The sequence below is a fragment of the Symsagittifera roscoffensis genome, chromosome 7 (assembly GCF_963678635.1).
Source record: "Symsagittifera roscoffensis chromosome 7, txSymRosc1.1, whole genome shotgun sequence".
Lineage (NCBI taxonomy): Eukaryota > Metazoa > Xenacoelomorpha > Acoela > Convolutidae > Symsagittifera > Symsagittifera roscoffensis.
The window spans coordinates 8163036-8176870 of NC_087068.1; the positions used below are offsets into that span (position 1 = coordinate 8163036).

The 13835-nt window shown below is 39.4% G+C and overlaps 1 protein-coding gene across 1 annotated transcript; it reads right to left on the minus strand.

Moving 5' to 3' along the window:
• Positions 1-1148: 1148 nt before the first annotated feature.
• On the minus strand, positions 1149-8265 carry LOC134851086 (membrane-associated progesterone receptor component 1-like). Its single transcript, XM_063867010.1, has 3 exons — positions 7937-8265; positions 3123-3275; positions 1149-1606 (listed from the first exon to the last, which is right to left on the minus strand). Exons 1-3 carry the CDS (start codon positions 8229-8231, stop codon positions 1515-1517), a joined length of 540 nt encoding a protein of 179 aa, XP_063723080.1. The 5' UTR covers positions 8232-8265; the 3' UTR covers positions 1149-1514.
• Positions 8266-13835: the final 5570 nt, after the last annotated feature.

A 13835-nucleotide genomic window follows, 5' to 3' on the forward strand; every position in this document is an offset into this window, starting at 1 on the left:
AAATAACTGAAGGAGAAAGATCTTCTTCAGAGTATCAAGGTACTGACTAACAAAACGTTAAAAAACTTGAGGCTTTTATTAACGAAACAGAAAAATAAACATCACGACAAGAATTCACCTTCAAAATGCTCAGCAACACAAAATTGTAACTGAGCAAAAACTCTCAACTTCTACTCCGCCAAACAAGTTGGGTGAGCTCGTACAATATACTCGCCCAAAATACTGCAGACCGAATGTGAGCGGGTGTCAAGTGGTTACGTCTCTGCCTCTCAACCGAAAGGTCGGATGTTCGAGGCCCACCATGATCCGTGCTCTTACTTGAGGGTGAGGCAACATTACCCAGCCCAGAAAAATAACCAAAAAAAATTGCATGTAGTTCTTAAGCAGGGGCACAACAGCGGTTCTCCGTGAAGAGCTGAACAGCTCGTTTGTTGGTCCTTTGCCTTGTGGATCAATTGACTTAACTCAGTTGACTCTTTTTAAGTCACAAACGTACCGACAGACGGTTAGAAAGGTGACAATTAACTCAAAAAAGCATGTTTTAAGAAACAAAATGTTACTTTGAAGCCCTTTGAATTTCACGATCTTTTATGACATTAAAAGATCGTGAAATTCAAAAGGCTTAAGGGTGACATTTTTGATCGTAATTAAATCTTACGTAAATTTTGGACTATTGACTATTACGCAATTTATTATTCCGCTGAAATCTTAAGATTATAATACTTTTCGGAAACTAAAAGTCAATCTCACTTTTTCGCACCATTTGCATTTTTGTCTTCCTTTTAGCAACATATTTTGAATTGAAGTTAATAAATCAAAAGTCAAACCGCAAAAAAATCAAATTTAATGACCGTCAAAAAACCGAAAAACCACGTCCACCTAAATAAGTACCTTCACTCACTTCATTCATTGACACTTAAAAACAAAATCAGTTCCTCCTTGGGCAGTTTTTCAACCATGCAGTTGCTTTGAAAAAAAACTACGGCCATCGATAAATAGTTGCAAGCGCTCCAATTTAAAAGGACTTTTTCACTGTATTCACATATTCCAGAATCTTGTCGATTATTTAATTATTTTTTAATATATCACATACCTCCGCCCCTACGTCAGCTGGCAGAGTAATTAGTTCAACTGACGAGCTGCATAACTCTATTTAATTTCTTCAATTTCATTTGTAAAACACTCATATACAAATCGCGAATGGAATTATTAGATCAAGTAAAACTATAACTGGCAAACACAAGCACAAGTTCATAAATAAATACATCATTAAAATAATCCTGAGTACAATAGAAGATATAAAGGGTCTTTTGACTTATTCCACCCATATTTGCAAGTCTCATAATGCAAATGGACTCAGAATTGAAACAGTCCGAATCTGCTTGCATAAATAAAATTAACTGTGTTTGCAAAAGATGCGGTGATACGCAATTTTGGGCCAGAAGCAAAAAAGACCTGAGATAAATTCTTGTTTCAAGATTTACACTCAAAAAAGCCTCACAATTTTATTATTATTACTCTGGAATGCCACTGGACTCTTCTGTTTCACTGTAATCCTTTGGCTTCTCATTGGGGCCCAGAAGACGCCCAACATATTCGTATTTACCTAGAGTCAAACAAAAGATTTAAGACATGTCCATTGGATATGTACGATACCATAGATTATTTCAATCAAACCTTTTTTTTCTACACTCTGAACAACAAAAAAGCTAATTGCACAACAAAAAAGCTAATTGCAAATTTAATACAGATGTGATGCTGCGCTTCGCAAACACTAGCCACAAAACAGCAACTCTGTAAGTTAAACTAAGAAAAAGAAGCAACAAGCCTCGAATTAGGAAAATCTTTTTTTTTGTGTCGGATTCGATCCGGCGACCTCGGTATTTGGAGTCTCGCGTCCTTCCCTCTTAGCCACCGCCAATTAACGTTAATCAAGCATTAGGCAAAAAAGCAGAGAACTGATGCTATCAAGTTTCCAATGCTACGAATCGTGATTATAGCGAAAGTTCTACCGAATGAGCTCTTCTATTTGCAAATTAGGTTGGAAAAACGTAGATTCATCCTAATACACTACGCTCGCACCTGTAATAATCACACAGAGTATCAATCTTCATCTTCCTTCAGGAGTTCCTTAGGCAAAAAATACATTAAAAAATCAAAAAATTTTCACTGAGAGGCGACGCGTAGCTTCCAACCATTAGCAATGCAGTAAATGTATTTTTTCAAGGTGAAAAAAAATAAAGAAATGTTACTTCGAATTTTTTACATATCAGCAAAGAATATTCGAAAACTATTACTCAAGCAGCAAGTTGTATGACTGCAATTAAAGTTCTGAACTTGCCTGCATTGCATTAAATTGCTGAAGACGATCGAAAAAACTATTTGCTAAACGCACAGATTGGTGGAAAAACTCTAAATAGATTATCTCTGTTTTTAACGCGTGAATGGAGGATTGTTTCTAAAGCTTATCGAAATGCAATTATTTTTGACTGACTAGATACATCAAATGAATTAAGAATGGCTTCTCCCTGGCCTTGATTAGTACACTTAATTGGAACACTACTACGGTTGTAAAAGGACTCTAAAACAAGTTAATCGCATTAAAAAGGGGTTAAACTGTTGTGGAGGGTTATAAAATACTTTCACAGAAGTCAAGAAGTCAAAAAATTTCATTACTTTCACAGAAGTCACGAAGACAAATTAAGGCGGAAAAATATATGGACAGAACCTAATAAGACAGAAAAACATCGATACTTATGTTTAAAATTTATATTCCTTATTTTGAACCAATATGCAGCCGAAAAATTCAAAAAACTGTTCACACAAACAAAAACAACGAAAAAAAAATTTTGAGCAAAAGAACACAGTAGGTGGTCATGTCAGTTTTTCACGAACTGCAACTTAGGAAAATCCTAATTTCACCATTTTCGGGGGAAAATTCCAGCACCCGGTTGCAATACCCTTGTTTTTCGCAAGGGAAAATAATTAGCCATTTAATTGCCAGAAAAAATATGGAAAGAAGGGCTTTTACATAACATTAATTACTTTTTATTTTCGCTTTCTCGGCCTATAAAAAAACTAAGACAGCCATGGACAATAAGTTTGTGACCAAAAAAACTAACCTTTAAACTGCATTTCCCATTCATTCAACTGATCTAATTCAGACGAGCTGAGATCCTTCAGATCGTCGAAATCTTCCTTGGTGGATGACTCTAGTGACATAGTAGCAAGGCCTCTTGAAGCATCTTTTCCAGCAAAACAATGATATGGTCCATCTGTAATAAAAAAGATTTTGTCCTTCGCGTGTAATAAAACTAGAAAAAGCTTGGTTTGAAAAGACAACTGACAGAAGTGTTACTGATGATTATTTTCGCTCTTTAAACACCCGAATCTCAAAGAACAAATTGCATTGCCTTATATTTCTTCAAAGATCAATAATCTTACATGATCGACATACTTCTGTTAAAATTAAACCAATTTGGAAAAAAAGTGGTCAATCAGTCAATCGAAGGCAAAAGGTCAATCGAAGGCAGAAGGTCAATCGAAGGCAGTTGGTCAATCGAAATTGGTCAATTGGTCAATAAGCCGATGGAATTCAGTCGTGATTAGAAAAACATTTTAAAAATCAAAAGGAAGCGCCTAATTTTATTATATGAAAAACTGATTCTAGAGGCCAGCTAAAGCTGGAAAAACGTGTTTGATAATTTTTGAATATTTTGTACTGATGCTGGAAAAACGTGTTTGATAATTTTTGAATATTTTGTACTGATGCGGGATGAAATAGGTAATTTCAAAATATTCGAGAGAAAAATTGAAATAAAAAAAAACTGTAATTTGACTTTACCAAAGGCGTAACTTTTTGCTTTAAAAAAATTGAGCGTGGCCGCTCATGCCGGAGAGCATCTTCCGACCCTATCTAGTCATTGAAACCAAAATCTCAGATATGGGAGGGTAGTTTCCGAGAAAAGTCAAAAGAGTTTGAAAAAACGGTCAAGCATGACTTTTCCGAGGAAATCAATTTTCTCGTTAAAATAGGCTAGGCCGCTTAAACCGTGTTTTCCATTGAACGCACAATCTCAGATTTGGGTGGGTAGCTTTCGAGAAAAGTCAAAAAAGTTTCAAAAACTGTCAACAATTTTACTTTTCCCAGGGTCGTTACGTCTTGTGTAAAAAAAGTGTAGGCGTACCACTCATGCAGCAGAGCTTCCCACAACCCGTTCTACTCGTTAAAACCAAAACCTCAGATTTAGGACCGTAGTTTTCGAGAAAAGTCAAAAAGTTCCAAAAAACAATCAAAAAATCAAAAATTTGACTTTTCCGAGGGTCATAAATTTGTTTTTTAAAAAATTAAGCGTAACTGCTTCTGCAGTGTAGCTCCACACAAGACGTCCTTTCGGTTGAAACTTAAATCTCAGAATTCGAGAAGAGTCAAAAAGTTTCTCAAGACTGTCAAAAAATTGACTTATCTGAGGGCCATAACTTTTTGAGTAAAAAAGTTGGGCGTAGCCGCGTATTCAGGGGAGCTTCCTTCAATCTGCTTTATCCATTGAACCTCCGTAAGAATTTCGGTAGAGTAGTTTTTGAGAAAAACTAAATTTTGAAAAAAACGATAACTTTTCCAAGGCGTTTCAAAAAAAATTGAAAAATAGAAAACAATCCGATCCCATGCATTTTTATAAAACCTGTTTTAATCAAAAAGGAATGTAACAAAAAAAATGCGAAAAGAATACAGGCATGGAACGTTTATATTCATTTGACGTTCCCACCACAGTTATTCAAAACATATTTATATTTTCTTTTTTTTAAACATTAGATTGTTTTTTTTGTTTGAGGTGCAACGAGACTTGAAAGAAGAAAGCTGAGAACATAAGATTGCCTTTAGTTGACTAAAGTTATTTTTCAAAATAATAACAAAACAAAAAAATAAACATTTACGCAAAAAAATCTTGAATTTAAAATTTCTTGAATTTTTCCTTTAGTTCTTCTTCCTACAACAAAAACAGTTCAAATTTTTAAAAAAAGAAAAAAATTTCAAGAAAACTAATGAGGCAGGAATGTTCTGTGTTACTCGCAACCATATACTCTTGTTGTTTTTTATTTTCATCTAGGGAGAGGTGACTGAATTGATAAATGAGCCAGTTAGCAGCCGATAAAAAATTTCCAGATAATTACAAATTGAAGTTGAGAATTACCAGTCTGAAAACAGAAAAATATATACATATATAGGGCATATGAGATTCCTGAAACACAGAGGCGAAGCGGAGCTACGCTCCTCTTGCGATACCACAAACACAAAATGAAAAATGTTGGACAAAATATTAGGTGAACCAAAATCGTATGTCTCGATAAAATAAAACAAGGGGCCAGCAAAAGCTGGAAGCACCTGTTGATTACTTAAATGTGTTATACTGATGTGGGATGAAATGAGTAATTATAAAATAAACTTTTCCCAAAAAACTTAAACGTTTCTGTACTAAAACTTTCCCGAAGACATAATATTTTTCTTACAAAGATTTAACGAGTCGCCCCTTCTACAGGAAAATTTCTCGCAACGGGTTTTTCGAATGAAATCTTCATTTCAGGTTTGATAGTGCAGTTTTTAGACAAGTACAAAAAACACGTTTCTAAAAAAATGCTCAAAAATTCAAAAACGTGAACTTCGGATAGCTGTGGCCACTTTAGCAGAGAAAATTACCAAAGCTGCTTTTCTCGATTGAACACTTGACCTGAGAATTGGCAGGGTAATTTTCGAGAAATCAAATAGTTTCCAAAAAACGGTAAGGAAAGGAAAGGAAAAGAATAAATTAAGATAGAAACACATCTATCTTACACGTGATAGAACAAAAGCAAACAAAAGTTTATAGAAAGTTTTTGTTTCTTAAGGCTCTGGCTGGAAAAAGCTTGAAATGTTTTTCTAATTTTTCGTGTGCTGCAACTGCTTTTTCTCTAAGTCTGTTTTCTGCATAAGTTTCTCGTTTTGGCAATTTTGAATGAAGAATATGGTCTTGTTTTGAACTTGACTGTAATAGTTTGTTGTCATGGTTCTCTATGAGCTCGAAAATTGGAGTAAATGTAGAAGTAACACCAAGTTTAAGAGCCCTGCGCTGAACTTTGTCCACATCGGCCAATTCGGTCGAATTGGCACATGCCCATACCGGTAATGCGTAAGTAATTTTACTCTGCACCAAAATTTTGTATAAAATATCAAGGGCAGAGATGTTCATACCAAATGTCTTTAGTCTATACAAAAGGTATATACTGCTGGTTACTTTTTTGCATAAACTTTTGATGTGCGATGAAAACGTAAGCCTGCTATCAAATAATACTCCGAGAATTTTAAGCTCTTCCACTTGCTCAATACCATCAAAAGCTTGTGGTACTAAACTAATGTCATTCGGTTTGACAGTCATCAGTTTTGTTTTTCCCTCGTTGAGTATGAAGTTATTTGTGGAGCACCAAGTTTTAATTTCCTCCAAAACTTTCATTGTGTTTTCGACCGAGCCGAACCCCGCTATCACAGAGTTTGCATCGTCCGCAAACTTTATAATTCTAGCACTGTTTGTACTCTCCAAATCCAAATCATAGCTTACTGTATTGAAAAGCGGCGGGCCAAGAACTGTTCCCTGAGGAACACCTTGGTTAATGCATAGCAAGTTCGAACGCTGAGAATTACTTTCCGTGAAAATTTTTCTGTCCTGAAGAAAATTTGCGATCCAATTGATTATGAATGGATTTATTTCCGGTCTAACTGATTGTAGCTTATCAATTATGATTGAATGCTGGGCTCTATCAAATGCTTTACTAAGGTCTATTGATAGTATCTGTATATAATCAGCTTTACTTTTCTGAAAAGAAGCAATTTCTTGCTGAAGACAAATCATAGCCGTTGTGGTAGACGCTGAATTTCTGAAACCGTGTTGGTTTTTAGGTAACCAGCTGTTGTACTGTGCTGAGATTAAGTTTTTCATAATAATTCTTTCGAAGAACCGAGAGATTACTGGGGTGATTGAGATGGGTCGATAGTCCTCAGGGCCCATAGGGGCTTTGCATTTGGCGATCGGAACTATTTTTGCAGTTTTCAGGAGTGAGGGGACTTTGGTTTGCAATATTGACAAGTTCAATATCTTTAACACTGGTTCTGCAAGCGAATGAGCGTTCTCCTTCCAGACCCAATACGGAATCTGGTCGGGTCCGGCAGCAGTTTGTTTTAATCGTTTGAGCTGGGAGTATATTTGCTGTAGTGAGACCTCTGGGGAGTCATAACCTGATACGTTACATACATGCGGCTCAATATACTCCGTAGAAGTACAAATGTCCGCAAAGTATTGATTCAGCTCGTCTGGTTCGTGGTTTGCTGTAGAAGTTAAGTTTTTTCGGCCTGTTAAATAGTTCACTTCTTGCCACCAAGATTTGGTTCCACGTTTACTTTTTGTGAGATTCTTCTTTATCTCCATTTTGATAGCATTTTCTACTTCGGTTGAAATTCTGTCTTTTTTCTTCATGTGGTACTTTTTCTTGAGAAGCGATTTCAGCAGAGGAGTCATGTAATTGGGGTCTCTAGCTGAAAGACGCGCAGTTTTTATAGGACAGGTAACATCTAGAAGTTCAAGTAACAAGTTATTTAACTGGGTAAAGGCTAAGTCTGGGCAAGAGTAATCAATAAGGGACATATCTACTCGGTCCAAAGTGATACCAAATACTTCTCTGTTAGCAAAACTTGCTTTTCTGATTTTTTTAATATCGGCAGGGTAGTTTTTGAGAAAAACTTAAAGTTTTGCAAAAAGTGAAAAACGTTTTCAAAACAACTCCATACATTTTATTTTCATTGCACCTGTCTTTCATCAAACAGGAAATTTAAGAAAACAAGCCAAGGAAGACATTAGAAGCAAGTATTTTAATTGAAGCAAGTATTGCAATATCACAAACTTGGACCAACCTGGTCCATAAAAGTCCCTGCCTCTATTTGTAACGTCAAAAACTTTGAAGTTCACTCCAATCAAAATTCGCTCATTATCAATTCCATTGAATGGGGTTAGATCTCCGACATAGAAGTCACGGTTCTTCATTCTTGGCAACAACTTCCGTTTCTCCTCATTTTGTTCCAGCTTACTTGATCTTAGCCAGCTTCTCAGAACATACAGAGATGCAGCAAGCAGTAAAGCACACAAGGAAACTCCGAATAAATTTACGGGACTGTTGACAATTGCCATAGCAATGTTACCCTCATCCATTGATAGCTAAAGTAACCGCATTTCTGCCTCAAGCAATTCTGAAAGGAATACTCTCCAATAAAGAATCAAAGCTATACAATTAATTCAATAAACACCCTATTCTTTTTTCCTTTGTAAATCAGAAGGTCAGAAATTATCATGGCAACTGAAGTTCCTACACTAGTCCTTCATCAAAGTTCATCCAGACAAAAAAAAACATTTAATTTCACAAACACAGAGAAGAAGCGGAGCTTCGCACCATTTGCGACACAAAAATGAATGACTATGATTACCAGCAAATGAAAAAAATGAAGTTATAAAAATGGCAGAGGACAAAAAATCCTGAAACAAAATAACCCGCTTTATTAGAAACTTTACAAAAAGCTTTCAAAGTGCTTAAAAGAAACCGAATCTTTCTTCGGGACCTAAGCTGACAAAAATTAGCAGACAGGAAAGTCTAAAATATTCAAAAATTTCAAGTTTCCGCGAATACTGTTCCGGACGGAAATCGAACTTCTGGGATGTGTCATCTCAAGGATTGGTGTTACCAAGTCACAGTTGAACACTCCTTGAATTTAAAAAGAAAACAACTTTAATGAACCGCATGAAAAAAAAAAGTAAAAAAAATAGCAAAAACAATAGGCGAAATTACTTGAACTCAATTAGAGGCTCAAAACGAAAATATGCTGAAATTTTTCTTATTTGAACAAAAAATGCCCCAATTTGAGGTAAATTTGGTGCTAAGGCAACTAAGCCGATTAAAAAAGCAAACAAACAGAAGTCCGACAAAGATTTTTAAACACGCGGACAATTTTCCTTACACAATAAAACAGGTCCTGGCCGGATTCCAACCATTGACCTGTGTATTTATATGCAGGTGCGTTACCTCTTCACCATATGCGCGAATTAACGCACGACCTTTGATTTGATATGAACCAATCAGTGCCGTGCGCGGACAACTTTCTTTGGAAGGGGGAGGGATCGTTGAAAAAAAATATGCGGACCTTTTTCTAGGACAATCAATTTTGATTTCCGAGCTCTCCGAAAATACTAATAGGACCCTATTTTGAAGAAAACGTTCTGCACTGTAGGCAAATTTTTCAAAAAACAGGCCAAAAAAGGCAATTTTTGACTAAAAAAATTTCAGCGCTCTCCCCCCTCAAAACAAAGAATTTTTTAGCAAATGGAAATAAATTCCATGAGGCAAGTGTAAATCAATATCAGATTGGTTTTACATAATTTCACAATTCACATAATTAATTAATCATAGAAATCTCAAATTAAGAAAGATATCAGAGTGCAGCTCAAATAAACTTGAAACCTTTCCATGACAGCTTATTATACGTTGTCAGTGTATTCTTCCTTAAATAGAGACAAGTAGTAATGCTTGACCCTTAGTTTAATTTTTCTGTAGGTTAGTACGTCATCAGAGGATAAGTTTTGACGCTTGTTAATCCAAATTGTTTTTTTTCTTTATCGTTTTTTATGGTAATCAGAAGGTCAAAAGTAACATAGTAACCGAGGTTACAGTCAGGAGTCCCTTCATCACGTATTCCAGTCAAAATCCTTGGAACTTTCTAGATATGGAAGTGATAATGATAAAAGAAGATGACAAGTGTTTAAGTCCTTCTCAATTAAAATCGATACCGGTTACGTTTCTTCAATAAGAACACGCAACTCGACACGAGAAAATATAATATACAAGTGTTACAAATGAAAAATTTCGTCGGAAGTAATTTTGTAATTTATTCTTCCGAGTACGCAAGCGACGTTCGCAACCTGTATTGCCAGGGAGATTTGTGACATTCGACCAGTATGGACGAAAATGCAGTTTCGGATTATTAGCAGCTAACCTTCCGAATTGGCAGTTTTGAAGGATTAACGGTGTTATTCGGACGATTGGACAAAGCGTAAAGGCTAGAATATTCTGGTATTTTAAATTTTTTAATAATTTCGAACGATGACGTCATTTTTCTGAGAAACGTCAAAAACGACCATTTTGGAAGAAATCTGAAATAAGATCAGAGATACTATTGTTGCGACGGAGACAACAACGATAATCGCGATAAAAAACAATGACGAGAATTGAACGAATAGCAGAGTTAGCAGAGACCGCTCCGAGTTGCAACGATTGTGTCGCTACAATCGTTGCAAGGCCATTCACAACAACGGTGAAGAGTAGAAACCAGCCTTCCGGAGAGGAAATAAGGGTGTTATTCCCCCGGATTCAGGAAACCGGAGGGGTCTCGGGACTTGGACTTATATCATTTTATACAATTTTTTAGCTTCCCTATGTCCTGAATTGAATTTATTTAACATCTGAATTCTGTTTCTGACGAGGAGAAGCTAGGAGTTAAGGGAAATGTAACATTCGCCCAAATACTACACAGCGACGGAGCGTAGAAAAAGTACCTATTAACGACTGGCAGGCATCAGTTACCTTAATTCCACTCGTTTTTCACCGTCTCGACCTTGCCAGTTGATTTTCTGGTCTGTTTAGGGCTAAGTAAAAAGTTTCTTTAATCCGTTCGACCCAGAAATTGAGCACTATGACTTGCTCATAGTCGAAGTACGCTTCCCTGGCTTCTTCATTCACGAAGGGATTATACGCCATCATCGGTATGCCAGACACATATTGGAACGACTTCAGTTTCCCTAGTGTTGCAAAGTCTTTTTGTCCCCTGACCGTTTCAATCAACTCCCGGCTCACTTTCAATTCTTTGTTGGAATACCTTCTCACTTCTTCGAACTTGCGATAGCTCTCCATGTCATTCGACTCCCTATTTGGTACAATCAACGGCATATCCTGATATAGTTCCAGTAGTGCCCTAAGGAAGTTTCTTTCGCAATCAACTCCCTTTTGCCGAATGATCTTTATGCATTCTCCCAAAACAGGAGTGGGGATACGATCCACCACGAACCTGACAAAGCAAAGGGAATCCTTACGCTTAGCCCATTCTATCGCGGAATCGTCTTTTGAAATCAACGCTCGCAGGGCTTCCATCAACTCCAGCTCCTGTTCCTTTGATTTCAAATCATTACTGGCTTCATATTCCGCCTTCTTGATGCCCATCAAGCACCAAGCCAACCGTACTTGCAGGTCAGTTCTCGTGCACGGATGAGCCAGGTACGCTGCCACCGTCGCAGGTGCATACATCGTCTCGTCGAAGTATCTTTGGAGGGCCTTCCTCCAAGAGGTTTCCAGTAGTTTTTCAGCCCGATTTCGTTCGCTTCCGAGGACATTACCGTGCCGTATTTCTTCCGATTTAAGTTAGAATTCTCCGTAAGCCCTTTCAGATATTCCTGCATGGCTCGTTTCTCGCTCCAAGCCATCAGGTGTCCTCTCGCGTAGTTTCTCGCCTTCAACATCTCCACATAACCCCCTGCTGGATCTCCCATGTGGACCGATTCCGGCACAGTGACTCGACAGTACTCGACCACGTCGAGTTGTCCCTCCAGTTTCATCCGGGCCATGTTGGTTCGCGAGGGCCTGTAATCTTCAAGTCCTCCAGATCCACACTGAGATGATCTCCATTTCTAGCTTAGTGTCTGCTAGGGTTCGTGCAGTCTTCTTTGACTTTGTGGCTGTCGTGGTCAGACCTGCCAAGAGCATAGGGGGTATCAGGTTCTCTTTTTCTCCCCCGGCCAACGTCGCACCATCTCCTTACCGGCTCTCGCCTGAACGACCTGCGCTCGTCAAAGAGGCCACCACTGCGCTGGCTTTTGACTTCACCACCCTCTGGTTCACGGCTCGACTTCCTGTCTTCCCTTTCAGCCGCTTCAGCCCCTTTCTGGCTCGTCTAACGGGTAATTTCTTCGTGACCTGCTGATCATCGGCACTGTCCTCTGTAATTGACTCGGTCAGAACATCAGACTCCATGGAGTTCATTATTTTCTCCAGGACCTCAAGCATAATGGGTTGGTTCAATCCCACCTTCATTATGGACTGCGTCCCATATCGTCGTATCACGTCCCATGACCTTTCCATGAAGTTCACTCGGCTCCAGGTTGCCCCTGTCTTATTTTCTAGTTCACTTTGGTATCTCTCCCATTCCTCTTCCGGCAGCGTACTCAGGAAGGATACCCTCATTGACTCTTCAATCTTTCTCCTCCTTGGTGACTCATGGAGCATACTTTGTGGATCCCTATTTCGGCACTCTCTCGCCTGACTTATTGGGTCCATCGGGGATAAGTCGGCCGACGCCTCTTTTGTAGGGGACATGAAAGATGATGTCGTCATCAGAAACAGACTCCCATCGACTTCCCCGTCGTCGTCTTCACTAAACCGGTAATCCAGCAAGTCTCTTTCTAACGCTCCTAGATCCGTCTCACCCGGCTTTTCTGTCTTTCCCCCGATGTCTTCATCGTCCTGATCCATCAACTCATCGTCATCCGCATCAGGTTTCGGCTTAGGTCCTGAAGGGCCTTGTCGTGTGTCTATGCCCGAGTCCGGCCGCGCCGGTACGGTCATGTCTCCTGCGTGATAAAACAATTCATCGTTCACCAGGAATTCTACGGACTCCTCTCCATGTGGTGCCAGGTCCTCTATCGTCATGTATGAGCCTCCTCTGCGCTCCTTTGCCACTTCCAGCATCACTACTTTCACTTCTCCTGACCACTTCAGTCTTGATAAGTCATCTGGGGGAGCATACACCTCGTTCCACATTTCAGCCGAGACCTCTGGTCTCCTGGAAGGTAGTGCTTTGATCTTTTCCTGCGCCAAGCATCAGAAAATGTGAAGTCAAACGTGTGCGCGGCTGCAACGTTCCAACTGATGAACCGCGGCTCCATCCCTTCACTCCACTTCAGCATTCTTTTCTCTGCATCACGAGCCGCTCCGATGCGAGGGGCAATGACGGGAGATGTGACTCCCAACAACATCCTCCTTATCGGTGGATATCGAGGGCATGGGTCCGGCAGCGGCCTGGACCCAGAAAGCCACGCTTGCTGGTTCTCTTTCACGTGTGCGTAGGCTTCTGGCAAGAGTGGGACTCTCATTGCCGCTCCTGACTCTTTCACTACTGGTCTCAGATATCAGAGCTTCGGGTTAAACTGGATGTGGGAAAGGTCTTCGCGGCCCATTCGGCACTTGAAGTTGTTGTTGAAATCCATCAACACCCAACCTGGCTCCGCTATTCTTCCGAACAGCCTGTCGTAGCTGGCCAGCCCTCTCAGCTCCTTCTGCTCTACCCAATTCAGCACGGAACAATCCACGACTGAGACCAGGTTGATATACAACACAGAATTCCTGTATGCCTTGACTTGCACGTCCGGGAACACGAAAGACATCACCGGTCCATAGACCACCGTGACGAATTCCCGCAGTCCGTGAATCAGAGCCAACGGATCGATCCGCATCATGACAGCCAAATCTGTCAGCAAGGGCATGCCACAATACTGCTTACATTCACCCGCATCCGTCGCCACCTTATCTTCTCCCGTGACACTTCTGTTCTGCTGCAAGAGATATTGGAGCAGGAGAGTCCTCCAGTCTTTCATTTTCCTGAGCGAGGCAGTTTCCAACTGCGCGTTGAACTCACGACTTGTTCCCTGGAGTTTTTCGGGGTAACGCAACAGCACAAGCAAATCACCCAGCCGACCGTAGGTCATGGCAATCAGAGTCAG